The sequence below is a fragment of the Hemitrygon akajei genome, chromosome 11 (assembly GCF_048418815.1).
Source record: "Hemitrygon akajei chromosome 11, sHemAka1.3, whole genome shotgun sequence".
NCBI lineage: Eukaryota > Metazoa > Chordata > Chondrichthyes > Myliobatiformes > Dasyatidae > Hemitrygon > Hemitrygon akajei.
Genome location: NC_133134.1, coordinates 43,560,912 through 43,582,838, shown reverse-complemented (window position 1 = coordinate 43,582,838; position 21,927 = coordinate 43,560,912). Strand labels below are relative to the sequence as shown.

Sequence of the window (21,927 nt, the reverse complement as noted above, 5' to 3'; positions counted from 1 at the left end):
TGAGTATATTTAAAGTAGTGATTGACAGGTTTTTGGTTGGTCAGAGCGTCAAAGGTTACGGGGATAAGCAGAGAATGGCTTTGAAAGGGATAGTAAATTGGCCATGATGGAATGTTGAAGTAGAATTGATGGGCTGAATGGCTTCATTCTGCTCCTCTTGTCTTTGGTCTAATTGTAAAAAGGTACAATGAATGGGACTTTTAGTTTTGTTGACAAAAGATAGTGTAATTATAAAAGCTTCTCAAATTGGCATATCATGTTTCCTTTTCCTCACTCTTGAGAGCCTTAATATATTTAATACAGGCAATTTAAAACAATTCAGCCAAGATTCTTTATAAGTGGTTCCCAAATCTTTTTGGGTTGCCGGCTCCTTGCTCCCAGAGCACGTCCTCAGCACTTTCTTCTCCCTTTCTGGACATTCTACCATCACCAGATACTTGCTACAATACAAAGATCACCCAAAAACAAACCTTCATGAAGATTTGGTTAAATTATGTGACCTCAGCTTGCTGAGGGGATCGGGCCTACAGTCCTCGGAGTAACCTGATGCTGGTGCTGTAGGTGCGTACATCGTAAGCAGTGTGCGAGGAAGCGAGGCAAGCGGACAGGGGCCCGTGCCAGGCAAAAAGCAAACCCTAGATGGCTGGCTCTCCCGTCTATTCTGCTCTCCAATGTCCACTCCCTGGACAATAAATTGGACTACATCCGACTCCAACGAAACACTCGGTGGGAGTATAGGGTCTGCTGTGCGTATGTTTTCACAGAGACGTGGCTCACTGATGGAATCCTGGACACCGCCATTCAGCTGGACAGGCTCGCCTTGTTTCAAGCGGACAGGGGTGCAGCTCTTTCCGATAAGACTCGCGGTGGTGGCTTGTGTGTTTATATCAATATGGAATGGTGCAAAACTCTGTGCTGCTAAGGAGGCACTCTTTGTGAACTGTACGGGGCTATTAGCGAACTGCAGAACACACACCCTGATGGACTGTTTTTGTGGACTGTACGGGGCTATTAGCGAACTGCAGAACACACACCCTGATGGACTGTTTTTTGTCACCGGAGATTTCAACCACGCAAACCTCAAGTCAGTGTTCCCCAAATTCCATCAGCATGTGGACTTTGCAACGAGGGTGCGAACGCATTGGACCTTGTTTACACAAACATTCCTGACGTGTACTTGGAGGAGCCCTGCCCCCACCTCAGTTACTCAGACCACATCTCTGTTATGCTAATCACAGCAGACAGACTGCTTGTCAGATGCTCCGGACCAGTTTTGAAGCAGGTGAAAACCTGGCCAGCAGGAGCCATCTCTGCTCTTCAGGACTGCTTTGAGCACACTGACTGGCACATGTTCAGGGAGGCTGCAACCGATGGCTACTCCACCAACTTAGAGGAGTACACGGCATCAGTGACTAGCTACATCAAGTGCAAAGATGACGTCACTGTGTCCAAGACCATCACTATACGCGCTAGCCAGAAGCCATGGATGACAGCAGAGGTGCGTGCGCTGCTCATGACTCGTGACTCTGCCTTCAGGGCAGGTGACAAGGCAACCCTAACAACCATGGCGGCCAAACTGTCCCAGGCCATCAGAGGCAAAGCGTGCACACACCCAGCGAATCCACAGCCACTTGCAGGACAGCGGCGACACGCGGCGTATGTGGAAGGGCATTCAGGACATCACCAACTACAGGACCACATCACCTGACTGTGCGGGTGATGCCTCCCTCCCAGATGTGCTGAACAACTTCTATGCTCATTTTGAGACGGAAAATGATGTGGCAGTGAGGAAGTCCACCCCTTCTCCAGGTGACCAGGTGCTGTGTCTCACCGTGGCCGATGTAAAGAGAACCCTGTGCAGGGTCAACCCACAGAAGGATCTGGACCAGACAATATTCCTGGCAAAGTGCTTAGAGGATGTGCAGATCAGCTAGCAGATGTTCTCACTGAAATCTTCAACATCTCCTGAGCAGCACCGTCGTTCCAATGTGCTTCAAGGCCACCACCATCGTCTCCGTGCCGAAGAAGTCTTCAGTGTCCTGCCTCAATGACTACTGTCCCGTTGACTCAATCCATCATCATAAAGTGTTTTGAGAGGCTCATTATGAGGCACATCAAGACCCTGCTGCCCCCCCCCCCTCCAACTGGACCCCTCTGCAGTTCGTGTACCGTCCCAACCACTCAATAGACGACGCCATTGTCATCACCCTCCACCTGGTCCTAACCCACCTGGACAAAAAAGATGCGTACGTTCAAATGCTGTTCATAGACTTCAGCATTCAACACAATCACTCCTCAGAAACTGATTGGAAAGCTGAGCCTACTGGGTCTGAACACATCCCTCTGCAACTGGATAACTTCCTGACTGGGAGACCTCAGTCAGTCCAGATTGGAAGCAGCATCTCCAACACCATCACACAGAGCATGGGCCCCCCCCCCCCCCGGCTGTGTGCTCAGTCCACTGTTGTTCACTCTGCTGACCCACAATTGTGCTGCAACATTCAGTTTGAACCACATCAAATTCGCCAATGACGTGACCGTGGTGGGTCTCATCAGCAAGAACGATGAGTCAGCTTAGAGAGAGGAGATGCAGCGGCTAACGGACTGGTGCAGAGCCAACAACCTGTCAATGAATGTGAACAAAACAAAAGAGATGGCTGTTGACTTCAGGAGGGCACGGAGCCACCACTCTCCACTGAGCATCGACGGCTCCTCAGTAGAGATCGTTAAGAGCACCAAATTTCTTGGTGTTCACCTGGCGGAGAATCTCACCTGGCCCTTCAATGCCAGCTCCACAGCAAAGAAAGCCCAGCAGCATCTCTACTTTCTGCGAAGGCTGAGGAAAGTCCATCTCCCACCCCCCATCCTCATCACATTCTACAGAGGTTGTATTGAGAGCATCCTGAGCAGCTACATCACTGACTGGTTCGGAAATTGCACCATCTCGGATTGCAAGACCCTGCAGCGGATAGTGAGGTCAGCTGAGAAGATCATCGGGGTCTCTCTTCCTGCCATTACAGACATTTATACTACACGCTGCATCCACAAAGACCCCACGCACCCCTCATACAAACTCTTCTCCCTCCTGTCATCTGGCAAAAGGCACCGAAGTATTCAGGGTCTCACGACCAGACTATGTAACAGTTTCTTCCCCCAAGCCATAAGACTCAATACCCAGAGTCTGGACTGACACCAAATTACTGCCCTCTACTGTGCCAATTGTTTTGTTTATTATTTATTGTAATGCCTGCACTGTTTTGTGCACTTTATGCAGTCCTGGGTAGGTCTGTAGTCTAGGGTAGTTTTTTTTGTTGTTTTACGTAGTTCAGTGTAATTTTTGTATTGTTTCATGTAGCACCATGGTCCTGAAAAAGTCTCGTTTTTACTGTGTACTGTACCGGCCGTTATTGTTGAAATGACAATAAAAAGTGACTTGACTTGACATTACGTAAATACTATAAAATATTTTTAATTATGATGCACTGAAAGAAAATTCAAAGTAGTGACAAATAATCAGATCAATTTGTTTTGCACCTCTGCTAGTCGAGGTCAACCATGGAAATCCTAGCTATATCACCAAGACCAAGGAGATGGTGGTGGACTTTAGGAGATCTAGGCCTCATATGGAGCCAGTGATCATTAATGGAGAATGTGTGGAGCAGGTTAAGACCTACAAGTATCTGGGAGTACAGTTAGACGAGAAGCTAGACTGGACTGCCAACACAGATGCCTTGTGCAGGAAGGCACAGAGTCGACTGTACTTCCTTAGAAGGTTGGCGTCATTCAATGTCTGTAGTGAGATGCTGAAGATGTTCTATAGGTCAGTTGTGGAGAGCGCCCTCTTCTTTGTGGTGGCGTGTTGGGGAGGAAGCATTAAGAAGAGGGACGCCTCACGTCTTAATAAGCTGGTAAGGAAGGCGGGCTCTGTCGTGGGCAAAGTACTGGAGAGTTTAACATCGGTAGCTGAGCGAAGGGCGCTGAGTAGGCTACAGTCAATTATGGAAAACTCTGAACATCCTCTACATAGCACCATCCAGAGACAGAGAAGCAGTTTCAGCGACAGGTTACTATAGATGCAATGCTCCTCAGACAGGATGAAGAGGTCAATACTCCCCAATGCCATTAGGCTTTACAATTCAACCGCCAGGACTTAAGAACTTTTTAAAAGCTATTATTAATGCTTTTTGAGATAGTGATTTAGATGCATATCATATTTTTTACTGAGTTAAGTATTGTATGTAATTAGTTTTGCTACAACAAGTGTATGGGACATTGGAAAAAAGTTGAATTTCCCCATGGGGATGAATAAAGTATCTATCTATCTATCTATCTATCTATCATCTATATTGGATAACCCAAGCCAGGGCAGTACGATATGGCAAGCAAGCTAATGAATCCAATGGAATGCAGAGATCCATACAGTTTGGCACCAGCAGTGATGTAGGAGTTGCCAACTGGCGTTGAACTCAACGCAGGACTGCCTCGGGTTTTCTTTGGAATATATTCCCAAAACCTTCACCGTAAGTGGATATAATTGCAAGACAGTAGTGGTTTGAGATTAGTGTTTTCCTTCTAGATGATGAGCTACTAACCATGGCTGACGAGCTCTATCTGCCCAGAACGACTGTTTTTAAGGCACTAGTAGCCTGCCTTTGCCCTTTCAGTAGGAACAGTTCCGCCAAGCTTAGTAGCTAAGCCTCACGTGAAGGCCGGGAACTGGACTTAGTTATCAGAGACTATTTAAGACATGTCATTGGAAACATTTAATAGTTTACCTCCCCCACTGCTATGACAGCCCTAAGGAGCCTCAAATATTGTTCTGTACTACAGTAGTGAACAGCCAGAAAGCATGGGCCAGGCCTGGAAAAAGACAGATCTCTTCAGTCTGGATTTCTCGTGATATGCCAAATACCGAAGAGTCGCATTGCTTTTCAACTATAATGTGAATAAACTCTTATGCTTCCAGCTGGAGACAGGTATTGATTATAACCAATGTTTCAATGTAAAGCTCTGCCATCATCATCCCTGAATAAGAGTTTATTTGTCATATACGCCTTTTTTAACTGTAAAGTGCTTTGACCAAAGTCTTAAGAGAATGGTGGGTTAGCAGGAGATCGGGTGATTGCATGATCATTGTAATCAAAATAAAATACATTATAAGTCATTCACTTCTTAAATTAAGTCTGTAATCCTCTAGCTGTGCCCTTGCTACCAATTGCACACTCACCACCCCCTTTACTTTTATTGCCTTCTTGAAAGCTCCCACCTGGGATGTGTCAACAGCTGTTTTGGGAACCACTGCTCTAGATCATTAATCAGACGAAACTGTTTCTGAAGAACACAAGGGACTGCAGATGCTGAATCTGTGGCAATAAACTGTCTGCTGGAAGAACTTAGTGGGTTGAGCAGCATCTATGGGGGTTGGGAAGGAATTTTTAATGTTTTGGGTTATAAACTTGACTCTGCTCATGTACAACTTTGACCTGAAATATTGATAATGCTTTTTGCCCACCAATGCTGCTGAGTTCTTCAGATTGTTTGATGAACCCTATTCTGATCTTGCACTTATTTGTAAAGTGTGTAAGGACTCAAACTCTTCAGCGTCACTGATGTCAAAGCCAAAGATGCTAGTACTGAGCAGGGTCAGTTGGAGCAATCTTGCTCAGTGCAGTTCAGTCAAATTACCCATTTTTGTTGTGATATTAAACTTAGTTTTACACAATGCTGCATAAATTTTCTGGAGCCCACTAACTTGAGCAAGCATTTTGCACTATAAAAATGTTTTCTGTTTTTGTCATTGAGAATTGACTAAAATGTGAACTGTCAATTTTTCATTGAGTATCTTGTAAAATGAAGTGTTAGAGTTATTAAAAGCAGAAACTTAGTGTTCCATTTACACTTTGAAAATAAAATGTTACTTGTTAAATGTATTCTATACAGGTGACAGGCTGATGTGATTCAATTTAGGTTCGCCTGATCCCTGCCCTATGTGGTGCTGGTTTACAGACAGACCCCGGGTTATGAACAAGATAGTTCCTAAGTCTGTCTTTAAGTTGAATTTGTAGGTAAGTCGGAACAGGTACGTACGCTTCTTATTTAGCGTCAGTTAGTTAAATGTCTTAGTATATATTTTATCTTTCTATGCAGAGCTTTTCTTTTTCTTGTCATAAGTGGCCTTGTAGCAGCTGAGGCCCTTAGTAACTGTACAGTAAACTTTGGTGAACCTCTCTGTATTAGGATCTTGCTCCTCTAACTTTACCATCCCTGCTTCAATGAGACAAAAGGCTTCAGCTAACTCTTTCGTCAAAAACTTTTTTGGTTCTGGAGTTTTTGGGTCCCACTCTTCTTCCTTTAAATGCTATCATCACTTTATCCTTTTTTGTTGACCAACTGTAGACTAATGCTTTTCCAGTGACCGATGGCGTTTTACCTCTTTCCAATTGGTTTATTATTTCCATTTTATTTTCAATTGTGATCATTTTCCTTTTCTTTGATGCATCACCAGCACGTGCATCGGATTTACACTTTGGAGGCATGGTTACAAGGGTAAATAAGAGAAAAATTTAAGCCAAGTACAAAGTTACACACTCAACACAATGTTAACGGCAATGTGATTTGACTTAAAATGGCGGATGGCGTTCTCCTTCCTCAAGCCGACGAACTGCTGAAGCCACACAATGTTTTTATGAGTGTCACAACGTAGTGCATGCGTTCATTATTATGAACCATTGTATTTAACTCAAATTTTCAATATAAAAGGCTTTATGGTAATCCATTTGTAAATACGAGTTGTCCATAAGTCGGACGTTCGTAATCCGGGGACTGCCTGTAGTCTCAGCACCGGTACCCAAGAAACTACTCCAGATGGCTGGTGTTGATGCTTGCTGCACCTCAGCCAGAGGCTGCACAGCTACACTGGGCAACTTTGGTAAGTCAGAGTCCTGATCCTGGCTAAAGCATTTCTGCTTATTTTTACGTGTAACTTTTGTGGAAAAAGTTGTGAATCACTTGGTGTTGGAGTTGTAATTGTTTGAAGGTAGAACAATATGAAATTATTTGTTTACTGACACCAATGTTAGTTAATGGTTGGAGACCATTATAAATTATGTGATTTTATAACTTAGTTGTGCTCAGTTTAAAATATTTTTTGTGTGTCTCAGTTCTGCATAATTAACCTGCTGGTCTGTAATAATGAGAGAGGGAAATGGGGGAGATTACAGATGTGGGTGTTTTTTTTTAAGGTGAACACTGAATTTTAATTTTCATTTTTGAAACTAACTGAACTGGGATAATTTGTTTTGCTTATTTACAGTATTGTGTGGAACCAGCAGTAATGGATGTGGAATGGAGTCAAGGAGTTATTGCAAAACAACTAAGTTTATTGACACTCAAGCAGAAATATGGAAAATTACACAAGCGACTAACTTAATATGATGTTAACAGCACTACGCATCTATAGCTCCCAAACGGTTAAACTTGGGAACAATTCTCAACAGAGTCTTTTAAAAAAAAATATCATACAAATAAAATTTCAATAAAACAAGAGCAATGTCACATTGCAATTAAAAGATTGCCAAGGCCACACAAAGTAAATGCTATGGTTTTAGGGAAGTGTTGAAAAGAAGCTGTTAAATGATGGTTTTTTTCCCCGTCAGATTGTCACAATGAACAATTTGTTAATTGGATGGTAAACAGAATGTTAAAATACAACTCACACAAAATGCTGGTGGAAAACAGCAGGCCAGGCAGCATCTATAAGGAGAAGCACCGTCGACCACTGATGTGATACTTAAAAATCATCACACTGAACCTGTCCCCGAGAAGCAGTTCCATTTAAGAAATGGCCTTATGTATATAGATACATGCTAAGTGATAAATAGCATTCATACAAAAATACTAGAATGAAACATATTAGAATCTCTTTTGGAGTGATATTTTCATAGAAAGTATCAACTCATTTATATATGAATATAAAAAATATGCTAATTATTTAAATTCCGAAGTCGTGACCAACTTTATTCCACAATGGATATGTAGTATTACAAACCACTTCCTGTAGTTGCACCATCATTAACCAACACTGGGACCCAGCTTTAACATGCGTACCTTGAAATCCATTGAACATGAAACTCATTCAGATGCTGTATTTGCTTTTTCAGCCAAGTTATCCTTGACATGGGGAAAGAATCTGGATGGTCTTCAGTTCACAGATCCAGGTTTAGGCCCTATCTTTATTCAGGAAGAGGCATTTCATCACTCTTGTGTCTGTCATTCACAGGCAGATCTCTGTAAAACTGTTCAATGCTTGGATCCAAGCCTTTCGATTTTTTTGCTTGTAGTTGTCTGATCTGGTCTTTTGTTATGGCGCTCTTTGGAAATCGCAGTCTGAAGGGAATTTCTAAAGGAGTCCTCTGTGCTGTGGTAGGTTGTGCTGGTCTGCATGGCCACTGCTGCACTGCCTATTATTGTCTGGACCACCGGGATTTCATTCATGGACTCTGCAGAATCTGAATGATACTCAGCTGGAGGTCCTGCAGCCCGCACGGAGTGGACAGTGCCCATTGATAAAGGAGTCAGATAATCCATCGCTGGGAAGGCTTGGGGAGAGAGCACTGAATTCTGAAAAGCAGCAGCAAGAGCTGGTGGTGGTTGAGAAGGTGGGACTGGTCCTTTAGTGGTGCTGATTGCAGCCTCGTGTTTAATTCTACCTGCAGACATTTTAAGTCTTCGTTTTTTTTTTCTTCAACTGTGAAATCTTCTTTATCCTGGCTTGATTACGATTAGAAGGAACTGTTGGCAAAATTTAATCCTCTATCCTGAAACCATCCTGATGATACTCTGATATTGATCATATTTGTTGAGGTGCTTTCAAAGTGAACGTGAGGATTACCGTTTTGATGAGATGCCATGTTTTCTGTATTCTGATTAGATTTCAATCGTAAAGCTTTTATATCATCATTTTGTGGTGAGACTTTCGACACTCGCCATTCACGGGCGGAAAAGTGCTTCAGGAGTGCTTAGTCGTTTCCACATGAGGTAGAAGTGGAAGAACAGAAGCTGACACAAAAGTATCAGTGCAGTCAGACTTAGTCCAGTAGTGACCACAGTGAGAACAAGAATAGTAGCTACGTTTGTACGAATGGAAAAATATGGCTGAAATACAAGCCAGGTATTTGCATCATTTACCGATCCAAATTTTAGGTTGCTTCGAAGCAGTTTTGGATTTATAAAGAATCCAACAAACACAGTGCATGAAATGGTGATGATTATCACACTATTAAGGAGAGCAGAGATAACACAGCCCAGGAAGTACTGGTAATTTCTGCTTCCGACACAATTTTTGAGCCACTTACAATGTTGATCAAAATTAAATACACACTTGTTGCATTTTTTACCCACGTCAACTTCACAAAGCAGGCAGTAATGATTCCAGGTAAAAGTTTTGTGTTTTGCAGTTGAATGCCGGGGGTGATTTTATCCCTTAGCCTGAATGCCATCATCAGCTGGGTCGATGGTGGCTGCAATCACGTGAAAAACTAAGTGCCAAGCAAAAGCAACACCAAACCAGCAGGTACCCAACTCAGTGGAAGAACAGGGATAAGTATACCAACTACAACGATAGGAAGTACAAGTAGGCTATCCAAATAATAACTGATAGGGATGTGGTGGCCAGCTCCAACCATTGACCTTTGGGCGCCTGGGGTTGTAGCGTCTTTGAGTATGACGATTTACCTCTGGTCCAGTTTAACTATCCTTACAGAAGCAATTCATCTTTTAACAATGTCCAGAGTCTTGCTGGAGTACAGTCTCAGAATGTCAGTTCAGAAAGTTTCAAGAAATTCATGGCGGAATTGAGAGACTTTTAGTTTCGAAGTGTAGTGAAGTGACGATCTTGAAGACAGAGATTCAAAATACAGCGAAGAAGTGAGTCTCGCAGAGATACGCTGAAATGGCCACTGAAACTTTCTGAAGGCGAATCGGCAAACATACAGTACCTCTTGGATGCTGATTTCACAAAGCTGCCACCGTACCTTTACAGTGGAAGCGAGTTCACAATGTGGTCTGTTTCGAAGAGTCTACAAAGATTCCACAAAAAGTGAGAATTCTACCATGTAACTGACATGAGAAGTCCCTTTTCTTGGACTGGTCACCACACACCCAAGACTTTACAGGGGGCACCAAAGTGGGTGCCAAAAATCCACGTTTGGATTACGAAATGTCAGTCACCTCCAAAATGCACAGCGTTATCGACTACCCACTCCCTTTTGGGCTCGATCGAAGCTTGCCCTCTTCACTCTCACTAATGACTCTGCTGTCCAAACACAATGACTCTCCACCAAAGTGGGTCTCTCCCAAAGTGTGTCTCTGGAGCAATCTACGCGACTGCTTTTATACTGTTGGGGTACATCATGGCGTGACACTACAAGAAACAAAGTCACAGATTTCCAGTACATCACGTACTGTTCCAAGAATTGATACTGAGCTACATAACACACAGATTCCCAGTCCATCATGTACCATCCCAGGTGTTGAAACTGGGGTTCATAACAACAGCTAAAGCTACCTTTGATGCCATCTCTAAGACTTACAGCTATCTGATCCCAGATCTTTGGAAAGAGACTATTTACCAAGGCTCCTTACCAGGTAACCAAAGTCATCTATAAAGACACTAGAGAGGTTCTGCTATGTGTGTAGAGTCATAAGTCTGTTTTAGTATTATTGACTTAAACTGAATTTAGTGGAACATGATTATAAAAGTAAAATGATTTGCAAATTTTAAAAAATTCAGTCATTTAACCTTTCAATGCCAGTACTAAATTGAACCGTGCAGAATAAAATACATTTTTAAATTAACTTCTAGGTAATACACTGTATTTGTATTTAGTGGTGGTATCTGTTTCGTTGGCCAGTATTGCCAGCTTTCAAATATGTTTTTCCTTCTTAGGAGCTCACTGATCACCTGGCCAAAACTCACACCCGTGTGTCTGTTCAGAGGTCCCAGTCTGCTGTTGCTCCAGCAACATAAGCATTTATGAAAGAATGAATTAAAATAAAATCATTTTCTCATGATCTTGTGTTAGTGTGTTCTGTTATGATGAGAAATAGATTATGAATAAAGTCATGTGGGAAGTTATAAATTACTTGTCAAATTATTTTTATATGGCATGGGTGTATAGGTAATATCAAATGTAGTTGCATTTTATATCAAATTTGATATAAAATACCCTTTGGCCCTGTTGGGTATCGATCAGGAGTTATGAAATGAGTCTCTGTCCTCCCTGTGGAATGCATGGGTTTTCTCTGGTTTCCTCCCACAGCCCAAAGACATGCCTTTGGACGGGGTAATTGGTCTGTGTAAATTGTCCCATGATTAGGTTAGGGTTATTTGGGTTTCTCGGGGTTCGTTGGGATGGTGTGGCTCCAAGGGCCTACTTTACACTATCACTAAAATAAAAAATACTAATTATGAATTAAAAATGATAACCAATCTTTAGGAAATAAGACTTATACACAATTTAACTTCCAACTGATACTTTGTGGCTTGTGAAATCAATTGAGTGTGGGATGTTCTCTGTCCCATTGAAAACACATGGCGAATAACAACAGATGACTGTTTCCAATCACAAAAAAATCTGCAGATGTTGGAAAGCCAAGTTGGCAATTGGTGAAACTGGGAGAAGGGGAAGAGTGAAGTTGATTGGTGAAGGAGATTAAAGGGCTGGAGAAGGGGGAAATCCATTGATAAATAGAAGGCCATGGAAGAAAGGGAAGTCGGGGGGTGGGGGCGGGGGGAGAGAACCAGAGGCAGATGATGAGATGAGAGAGGGGAATGGTGGTGGGGGGTGCAATCACCAGAAGCTTGAGAAATTGATGTTCATGCCTAGATGGAATGTGTTGCTCCTCCAACCTGAGTGTGGCCTCATCATAGCAATAGAGGAAGCCATGGGCTAACAGTCCATGTTCCGCCACTGATGCACCATCAATAACTCACTCTGAGATGTAAGAAGCGAGATATCGGCTTTTATTGACTGGAAGAATGAACAACACTATATCCTGGAGAATGAGGCCGGGCTCAGGCCTCAATCGCCTTTATACAGGGGTCTGTGGGAGGAGCCACAGGAGCAGTCAGCAGGGGTCTGTGGGAGGAGCCACAGGAGCAGGCCAGACAGGTATATGTAGTTCACCACAGCCACTTACTTCAATGGCCTTCTGAACTCCATCAGATTCCTCCTCCGGCCCTTTTATCTTCCACCAATTGACTTCCCAGCCCTTCATCCCTCCCCTTCTGGTTTCACCAATCACCTACTACCTTGTACTACTTGATCATCCCTCTCCTTACTCTCACTTGTCATCTTTCTCTCCTGTCCTAATGAAGGGTTTCAGCCCAAAATGCCTTTTCCATAAATGCTATCTGGCCTGCTGAATTCCTTCAGCATTATGTATGTGTTGCTAAGATGTATGTTTCCACTACTAGCACATTGTTTGTAAGAAGTGAAAGGGTTAAGGTTAGACTGTGCTAAGATCTAAGCTTACAAAACATATGCTGACACATTGCTAAATAAGGATATAAGATTCTTGCAAAACTGTATAGGTACAATCTGTACCTTGTGGTAATCATGAAGAACTAAAAGGGAGTCATTAAGCTAGGAGCTGAGAGCGGAGGTGGATGAAACAGATGGAGATAAGCTGTACTCTTGTGGCTAACTCCAAGGCCGATGAGTGTTTGAAAACTTGGCAGACATGGCTCTGCGGATGGCTAACTCCAAGGACAGAGGATATGAGAAAATGTGTATGTGACCCCCGAAATGTACAAGCCTGTGGGGAGGGGGAGAGTGGAGCTGACTATGAATAATTGTAGGAATGATACAGCAACTGAGGGACACGTGATAACCTACTTGAAACTGTATAAAAGGAAATGAAATGTAATGCTCTGGGCTCAATACTGCTGGAGCAGTTTTGGGTCCGACTCTGCAGACTCGTGAAAAATAAAGCTTTGCCGCTTTGCAGTTTGCTGAGACTCATGGTGTGAGTTATTTCTGACAGCTGGGGGTCTCGTCCGGGATCCCCACTCCGGTCGTGGAGGGCGAGAGGAAGGACATCGGAGAAGGTGCACCCTGCCGAGTTCGGCAGTCCCTGATTCCTTGCTCGTCGTCTGAAACGGCTTGAGCGAGTGAGATCCGGACAGCGCAAGGCGGCAAAGCAGGGAGGAAAGGAGACGGTTCTACGGCACACCGGGTAAGTGAGACTAGCTAACTGAGATCTAGGTGGGTGTGACCGGGTAAACTAGGTGTGACGACACCTAGAGTAAAAAGAACCGGGCCGGGAAGGGAATAATGGGAGGGGGAAGCTCAAAGGAAGAGGAGCCGGAGAGTTCGGGTTTGTTCCCGAAGGTACCTCCTGATAGCCCCCTCGGTAGAATGTTTGCAGGATGGGGATATGGACGAACAAAGGGAAAGCAGAAAAAGAGAATGGTAGAATATTGCAAATCATGGTCCAAACAGCCAATAAAAGGGTCCTCGGTATGGTGGCCACCATTTGGGTCAGATGAGGATTGGGTTAGACAGGCCTTAAACATATATGTAAACTCTAAGCCAAATGTAAAAGAAGAAGAAAGTGAATACGCCTCTTGCTGGGTTTCGGGGCCAGGAGACTCAGCCAGAAGTTACAAATTGGAAACAAAGAACAAGGAGAAACCTCCTTGGGAAGTATTGAATCATTTACCTCCGCCTTACGTGCCCCGGCCTGAACAACCGGAGGCGGCTCCCTCTGCCCCCCTCCAACCGGACGATCCGGCACGGGAGGCGGAGGCTGAAAAGGAAAAAGAACGGGAAGAATGGGCGGAAGAAGAAGAAAAACGAAAAGAGGAATACGATGAGTGGTTAGAAAAAGAAAGGAAGAAGTGGGAGGAAGGGAATCCACCACAATCAGGACCCCCCTTTATTATGACGCGCTCCCGGACACGACAACGGGTGAAAAAGGAAGAGGAGCCCAAGTTATGCCCCTTAAGGGAGGTCCCGATGAGTGGACCTGATGGGGGAACGGGGTATGTGAATGTTCCCCTGACCAGCACTGAGGTAAGAACCTTTAAAAAAGAAATGAAGAACCTCCTGGAAGATCCGATGGGACTGGCTGAACAGTTGGATCAGTTCCTCGGGCCTAATATATACACCTGGGATGAAATGTATTCCATCATGGGGACGTTATTCTCAACCCAAGAGAGACAAATGATAAGACAAGCGGCTATAGTTATGTGGGAGAAAGAAAAGACTACCGAAGGGGCACCTAAGTTTCCCCTCACGGAGCCAAACTGGAACAAACAGACTCCTGAAGGACGAGGAAACATGAGAGACATGAGGGAATTCCTGATAAAGGGAATAAGACAAGCGGTCCCCAAGGGTCATAATTTCAATAAGGCATTTGGAAGTCATCAAAACCCCGATGAGACCCCAACTGACTTCCTGGATAGAATTCGGAAAAATATGCAACAATATGCGGGGGTAGACCCGGAGACAGAGGTGGGACAACAGCTAATTAGGGTAGAATTTGTATCGAAAGCCTGGCCAGACATTCGGAAGAAACTAGAGAAGATAGAGGACTGGAATTCAAAACCCTTGAGTGAATTACTGCGAGAAGCGCAGAAGGTGTTTGTAAGAAGAGACGAGGAGAAACAGAAAAATACCGCTAGGATAATGGTTCAGACAGTACGGCAAGTAACCACAGAAAACAGGGAAAAGAGGGGAACGTGGTCAGACCGAGGCAATGGCCAAGAACCAGGAAGGAAAACGCGAAGGACTCTAAGATGCTTCCACTGTAACGAGGAAGGACATTTTAAACGGGAATGTCCTAAGTATCGGCGAGAGGTCAGGTCATATGCCATGATGGAGGACGAAGACTAGGGGGGTCGGGGGTTCCTACCCTTGGGGAGAAGAAACTATCGACAGGAACCCCTGGTAAATCTGAAATTAGGTCCCCAAGGGTCAGATACAACCTTTATGGTAGATTCGGGTGCTGAAAGATCCAGTGTAATCCAGATACCTCCCGGCGCCCGAACAGGAACAAGAGTAATGAAGGTATCCGGTATCGGAGGAAAAACGATACAAGTGTCCATTGTGGACAATGTGGAAGTCGGATATGAAGATAGGGCAACAAGGCAAGACCTTCTCCTGCTGCCCTCGGCAGGATTCAACCTATTAGGAAGGGACCTGCAAGTGCAACTGGGCATTGGAACAGTGCCGAACAATGGAGAAATAATAGTAAAATTATTCGCATTAAAAGAAGAGGACGACCAGAAAATAGAGCCCGAGGTGTGGTATAGAGAGGGAAATAGGGGAGGATTGAACATCAGCCCTCTACAGATCACCTTGCTACCGGACGGTCGCCCAGTAAGGAGGAAGCAGTATCCCATTGCGATGGAAGGAAGAAAAGGGCTGCAGCCGGTAATTGAAGGGCTGATCGCAGATGGACTGCTGGAAGAATGTATGTCGCCATATAATACCCCCAATCCTCCCGGTGCGAAAGCCGGACGGGACTTATCGGATGGTACAAGACCTGCGGGGTCTAAATGCAGTAGTCCAGACCCGATACCCGGTAGTACCCAACCCGTACACCCTGATGAGTAAAATCTCCCCTGACCATGAATGGTTCAGTGTAATAGATCTAAAAGATGCTTTCTGGAGTTGCCCGCTAGAAGAAAGCAGTCGGGACATGTTTGCGTTTGAATGGGAAAATCCTACAACAGGGCGGAAAAGACAACTCAGATGGACGGTCCTGCCGCAAGGATTCACTGAGTCACCTAACCTATTCGGGCAGGTCTTGGAGCAAGTACTAGCGGAATTCCAATGTGCTCCAGAGAACCAACTGCTACAGTATGTGGATGATTTATTACTATCCGGGCCAACACAGAAAGGGGTGCAGGAAGATACCATCAGATTACTGAACTTCCTAGGGAAAAAGGGGCTACGGGTCTCCAAGAAAAAGTTACAATTCGTGGAAAAGGAAGTAAGGTATCTGGGACACCGGGTCAGTAAGGGACAGCGAAGCATTACCCCAGAAAGGATAGCTGGAATAACAGGGATGTCGCTACCTCGTACCAAGAAGGAGATACGACAGTTCCTGGGGTTAGTGGGGTATTGTCGAATCTGGATTGAGAATTATACTCCCCTGGTGAAATTTCTGTATGATAAACTCGGGCAAGATGAGCAAACAGTAAAATGGACAAAGGAAGAGGAGCAAAAATTCAACTATATCAAGGGGCAATTGATCCGTGCTCCGGTGTTAGTCTTGCCAGCCCTGGAAAAACCATTCCAGCTGTACGTCAACAATGCCGAAGGAATGGCCCAAGGGGTACTCACCCAACTAAGAGGAGGAAAGCGGCAACCCGTGGCTTTCCTGTCAAAAATGTTAGACCCGGTATCGCGTGGATGGCCCACCTGTATCCAAGCAGTGGCAGCGACAGCGGTATTGGTAGAGGAAGCCCGGAAACTAACCTTTGGGGGGAAGATCACAGTACATTCTCCCCACTCGGTCAGCACCCTACTAGCCCAGAAGGCACATCGGTGGCTCACTGACTCCCGCATTCTAAAGTACGAAACTATACTGATGACCGGAGAAGACCTAAACTTCGCAAAGGATTCCAGTTGCAACCCAGCCCAGTTCCTCTATGGAGGACTAGAAGAAAAGGAGTCAGAACACGACTGTATTGAATTGCTGGACTTGCAAACAAAGAGCCGGGAGGACTTACAGGAAGTTCCCCTGGGAGAAGGACAGGAATTGTATATAGATGGATCCTCACGATGTATTGATGGAGTACGGCACAGCGGATATGCCATCATTGACGGAGAGACTGAAAGAATAGTGGAGTCCGGGAGATTACCGGGAAACTGGTCGGCCCAGTCATGCGAATTATACGCACTCCAGAGGGCTCTGAGGATATTGGAGAAGAGGATCGGAACAATATACACTGACTCTAAGTACGCCTATGGGATAGTACATACCTTTGGGAAGATATGGAAAGAAAGAGGACTGATAACGGCCAGAGGAAAGGGACTGGCACACGAGCAAATGATAAGTATGACATTGGAAGCCCTGGCCCTACCAACTGAGATTGCGGTAGTACATGTACCCGGACACCAAAAAGGATCAACACCTGAAGCAGTAGGGAACCGTCTAGCCGATGGGGAGGCCAAACGAGCAGCCGTTGAAGACCCGATCCAACTCCTGACCTTGATACCAGTGAAGGAAGGACTTACTAAACAACCTATGTTTACCCAAATAGAGATTGATAGCATGAACCAACTAGGAGCCCGAAAAGACACTGATGGTAAATGGACGGTCCCGGATGGGAGACAGGTACTAAATAAGGAAGTAACCCGCAACATCCTCCAACAGTTGCACCATCAAACCCACTGGGGAGTACAGGCCATGTGCGACACAATTCTGAGGGACTATGTATGCAAAGGAATATACACACTGGCCCAGCAAGAGATAACTGGATGTCCGACGTGCCAGCGGATAAACAAGAAAGTGATGCGATCCACTCCAAGAGGTGGCCAGCCACTGGCCATGAGACCGTTCCATAGAGTCCAGATCGACTTTACCGAACTACCCTCAGTGCAGAGATGGAAGTACCTGTTAGTAATAGTGGATCATTTTACCCACTGGGTGGAAGCATACCCGACCACAAAGGCCGATGCGCCTACAGTAGCCCGAATACTACTAGAAAACATAATCCCCAGATATGGGATCATGGGGTCCATAGACTCGGACAGAGGGACACACTTTGCCTCCAAGACGCACCAGTTGATTTGTGATGCATTGAGTATCCAATGGAAATACCATACCCCGTGGCATCCCCAGAGTTCGGGACGGGTGGAAAGGATGAACAGTACCTTAAAGGCGCAATTGACCAAATTAATGCTAGAAACCAAGTTACCCTGGACTAAGTGTCTCCCCATCGCCCTGTTAAGAATCCGAACAGCACCCAGGAAGGATATAGGAATCTCCCCCTATGAAATGCTGTTTGGACTCCCGTATTGGAATAAGGTAGAAGGGTACCCCACGCTACAAGGGGGTGATATTTTTATAAGGAACTATTTACTGGCACTATCTCGTTCCTTTGCAGAACTGCGGAAGAAGGGTCTCTTGGCCCAGACTCCGCCGCTCGACTTTGCTTTACATCAGATCGTGCCTGGAGATTGGGTTCTGGTACGGACCTGGAAGCCGGAGAAGTTACAACCACAGTGGGAAGGCCCTTTCCAGGTCCTGTTAACCACCGAGGCGGCCGTACGAACAAAAGAGAAAGGGTGGACCCACGCATCCAGAATAAAGGGACCAGTTAAGCCTGAGGGACACACGGAGTGGACCTGTGTTCCCAGTGAAGAACCGTTGGTGGTGAAACTGAAAAGGCAACAAAAATGAACTCAATGTGGACTGTTACATTATTGACTGTAATATATTTAATTCTGTATGTGGGAAAAATAGAAGGGAAATGTGACAAGTGTAGGAACCGAGTTTTGGAGAAAGGAAAAGAACGACCCGGGGCCCTTGTGTCACATTCACATGTAAATGACCAATGTTATGGAAAAGAAAAAGAGGAATGTGAAGAGGGAGGAATAAAATATACCCTGAGAAAGAACAGGGGATACCCCGGTGGATCAGTGAGAGAAGAAAAAGGAGAAGGGAGAAGTTGGAGTGTACGAGAAAGTACATGCCCTGAGACAGAATGGATATGTGAAAGGAAAGAAAAAGGAAGGGCAGAGTTTGGTGGAGTCAGAGAAGAATGGGGAACCTATGGAAAAACAAGACCGGAAATGAAGGAAAACCTGTTTATAGACTTAGCAACTCGAATAGCTACAAGTTTAAATGTAAGTGACTGTTGGGTTTGTGGGGGACCCCACATGAGCGAGCAATGGCCATGGATAGGTGAGAGTTTGAGTGTGTGGGAGCTATTGGCTCATGATTGGGATAAGAAAAGGACTGGGAGGACGCAAGAATGGAAGTTAACAAACTATCCGGAAGGACAAGTATGTGTAGAAAGAAAAGGGAAGGTGAAAGTAGGAGAAAGCCCATGTCAGAGTATAAAGTTGGCTAAAACAAAAAAATAATGCCACTTGGTGGCCCGAGGAGCCGACTTGGTACATAACTAAAGGGGCAAAGGACAATTGTACGGCTATGGGAAACAATTCGGGAATCTGGAATTGCAGTGGGCATAACCCGTACGAAGGAATTCCCAGTGTTTGGAAAGCCTGGCGGAAAGCAAGGAAAGGAGGATTTGTCCCAGAAGGTCTGTTCTGGATTTGTGGGAATCAGGCATACACCAAATTGCCGAAAGGATGGGGAGGAGTTTGTTTCTTAGGCCTTATAAGGCCAGAGTTCTTCCTCCTACCCCAGGATGAAGATAGGGAATTGGGAATCAAGTTATTTGACTCACTGAGAAGGGAGAAGCGGGAGATAAAGGTGGGAGAATGGGGCGACGAGTGGCCTCCAGCACGCATCATTGAATATTACGGACCAGCAACTTGGGCCCAGGATGGGTCATGGGGTTACCGAACCCCGGTATATATGTTAAATCGAATAATACGCCTACAAGCTGTAGTAGGGGTGATCACCAACCAAACCGCATTGGCTCTGGAATTGCTGGCTGAGCAGCAAAGCCAGATGAGAACAGCCATATACCAAAATCGATTAGCATTGGATTACCTATTGGCCTCCGAGGGAGGGGTCTGTGGAAAGTTCAATCTGACAAACTGTTGCCTAAAGATAAATGATAATGGAAAGGCAGTGTTGAAAATATCCGACAAAATTCGGAAGTTGGCCCATGTGCCAGTACAAACTTGGAGATCCTTAGGGAACCTGAGTTGGCTGGATAGTCTGCTGGGAGGAAGCTGGTGGCGAATAGCCCTGTTAATATTTGGCGGAATACTCATAATGATAATCATATTACCATGCTTAATACCCTGCTTGAGAGCATTAATAACGCGAGTAGTAGTACAGGTAATGCAGCCAGGGAACCCAGCTGACCCGGCTAAAATGCTGTTGCAACGAGGCAGAGAACTGGAAGAGTGGAATCCCTGGACAAATCCTTAGCACACTCTAAAAAGAAAAAGGGTGGAATTGTAAGAAGTGAAAGGGTTAAGGTTAGACTGTGCTAAGATCTAAGCTTACAAAACATATGCTGACACATTGCTAAATAAGGATATAAGATTCTTGCAAAACTGTATAGGTACAATCTGTACCTTGTGGTAATCATGAAGAACTAAAAGGGAGTCATTAAGCTAGGAGCTGAGAGCGGAGGTGGATGAAACAGATGGAGATAAGCTGTACTCTTGTGGCTAACTCCAAGGCCGATGAGTGTTTGAAAACTTGGCAGACATGGCTCTGCGGATGGCTAACTCCAAGGACAGAGGATATGAGAAAATGTGTATGTGACCCCCGAAATGTACAAGCCTGTGGGGAGGGGGAGAGTGGAGCTGACTATGAATAATTGTAGGAATGATACAGCAACTGAGGGACACGTGATAACCTACTTGAAACTGTATAAAAGGAAATGAAATGTAATGCTCTGGGCTCAATACTGCTGGAGCAGTTTTGGGTCCGACTCTGCAGACTCGTGAAAAATAAAGCTTTGCCGCTTTGCAGTTTGCTGAGACTCATGGTGTGAGTTATTTCTGACATTGTTAAAGCTGTTTGTTACCCAAGGCATAGTTAAATTTGTTATCCAAGTATGTATATGTCACTGTATACTAGTGTGAGTTTCATTTTCGTGCAGGCATTCACAGTAGAACAGATACAATAGAATCAATGTGAAACTACACAAATCCTCTTAAGTTACTTAACCTAGCTGTATATTCATGGACCTCCTGCAACACTAACAAAAGGGTGTATTTTGGGTGTTTGTCCTTTGAAGGGGTTCTGCCAGATGAGATGTACTACCATTGTAAATATGTATTTATGTAAATTTGTTTGAGTACATTTGAAATATTTAGGTGATTGTAACAATTCAAACTAGTTAATTGAAGTGTAAAACATTGAGGCAGGGGTTTTCTTGGATTCTTCTGATGTTTTGCTCTTCTTGAGGTTTCAGATTCAGTTTATTGTCATTTAGAAACCACAAATGCAATGCAGTTAAAAAATGAGACAACGTTCCTCTAGAATGATGTCACAAAAGCATATGACAAAACAGACTACACCAGAAATCCACATAATGTTTGGCAATCCCCAATCCAGAGTCCAGAGAGGCTGCTGCATATTAATATCGCGCTACTGTCTTAGCGCGTTCCCCGGAAAGGTGCTCCAAATCCACCAAACAAGACCACAAACTAAAGCTACAAGACCTGCACAAAACCACATAGTTACAACATATAGTTACAACAGTGCAAACAATAGCATAATTGATTAAAAAAAAAGACCATGGGCACAGTAAAAATAGTCCAAAGATGTTAAAGGACTATAAGTTGAAAAGAAATCACCACACAGTTTCCACAAGTCCCCAGGGTCCTGACAGACTCGCCATTCCACGCTGGCGGCAGAAGGGAATACTCCCGCTATGGAATTCCACGGCGCTGCCCGACTCAGCCTCGCAGACACAGCACACACCGAAAGCGACCTGACCGCAGCGGTTTCTGAGTCCATCGAACCTCCGACTAACCCCTCTGGCACAGCTTCTCCGAACACCATCCTCTGCTGAGCGTATTAAGACGGACCCGCCAACAGCCATCGGCAATGCGACCCCGAGGACTGGGGGCCTGTTCTTCCCAGCAGAGTCCCGCACCTCACAGCAGCAACGAAGGTCTTCCTAGAGATTTCCCGATGTTCCTCCGTGCTCCCACGTCCGTTTTCAATCGATTATGATTGCGCACGGCACCCCACTTCACAAATAACAGATAATCAGCTCCGGAGTGGCCACTGCAAGCTGCGTCGCACCGCCAT

General features: G+C 44.8%; 1 protein-coding gene and 1 long non-coding RNA gene across 6 annotated transcripts in view; both read left to right on the top strand.

The window, feature by feature from the left end:
- LOC140735548 (uncharacterized) overlaps positions 1 to 21,927 on the top strand; it is a 72,864-nt gene that overhangs the window by 13,335 nt on the left and 37,602 nt on the right. For 3 of the 5 annotated variants that reach the window (XR_012100773.1, XR_012100776.1, XR_012100777.1), the window contains exons 3-4: positions 5,968 to 6,079; positions 7,313 to 10,644. This is a non-coding gene — a long non-coding RNA (uncharacterized lncRNA). Of the gene's footprint in view, positions 1 to 5,967; positions 6,080 to 6,759; positions 6,929 to 7,312; positions 10,645 to 21,927 lie in introns of all 5 variants that reach the window. The other 2 variants (XR_012100774.1, XR_012100775.1) reach the window with 2 other exon arrangements.
- Positions 12,489 to 20,641, top strand: LOC140735543 (endogenous retrovirus group 3 member 1 Env polyprotein-like). Its single transcript, XM_073060729.1, has 2 exons — positions 12,489 to 13,236; positions 18,122 to 20,641. The coding sequence occupies exon 2, from the start codon at positions 19,171 to 19,173 to the stop codon at positions 20,083 to 20,085; it is 915 nt and encodes a 304-aa protein (XP_072916830.1). The 5' UTR covers positions 12,489 to 13,236; positions 18,122 to 19,170; the 3' UTR covers positions 20,086 to 20,641.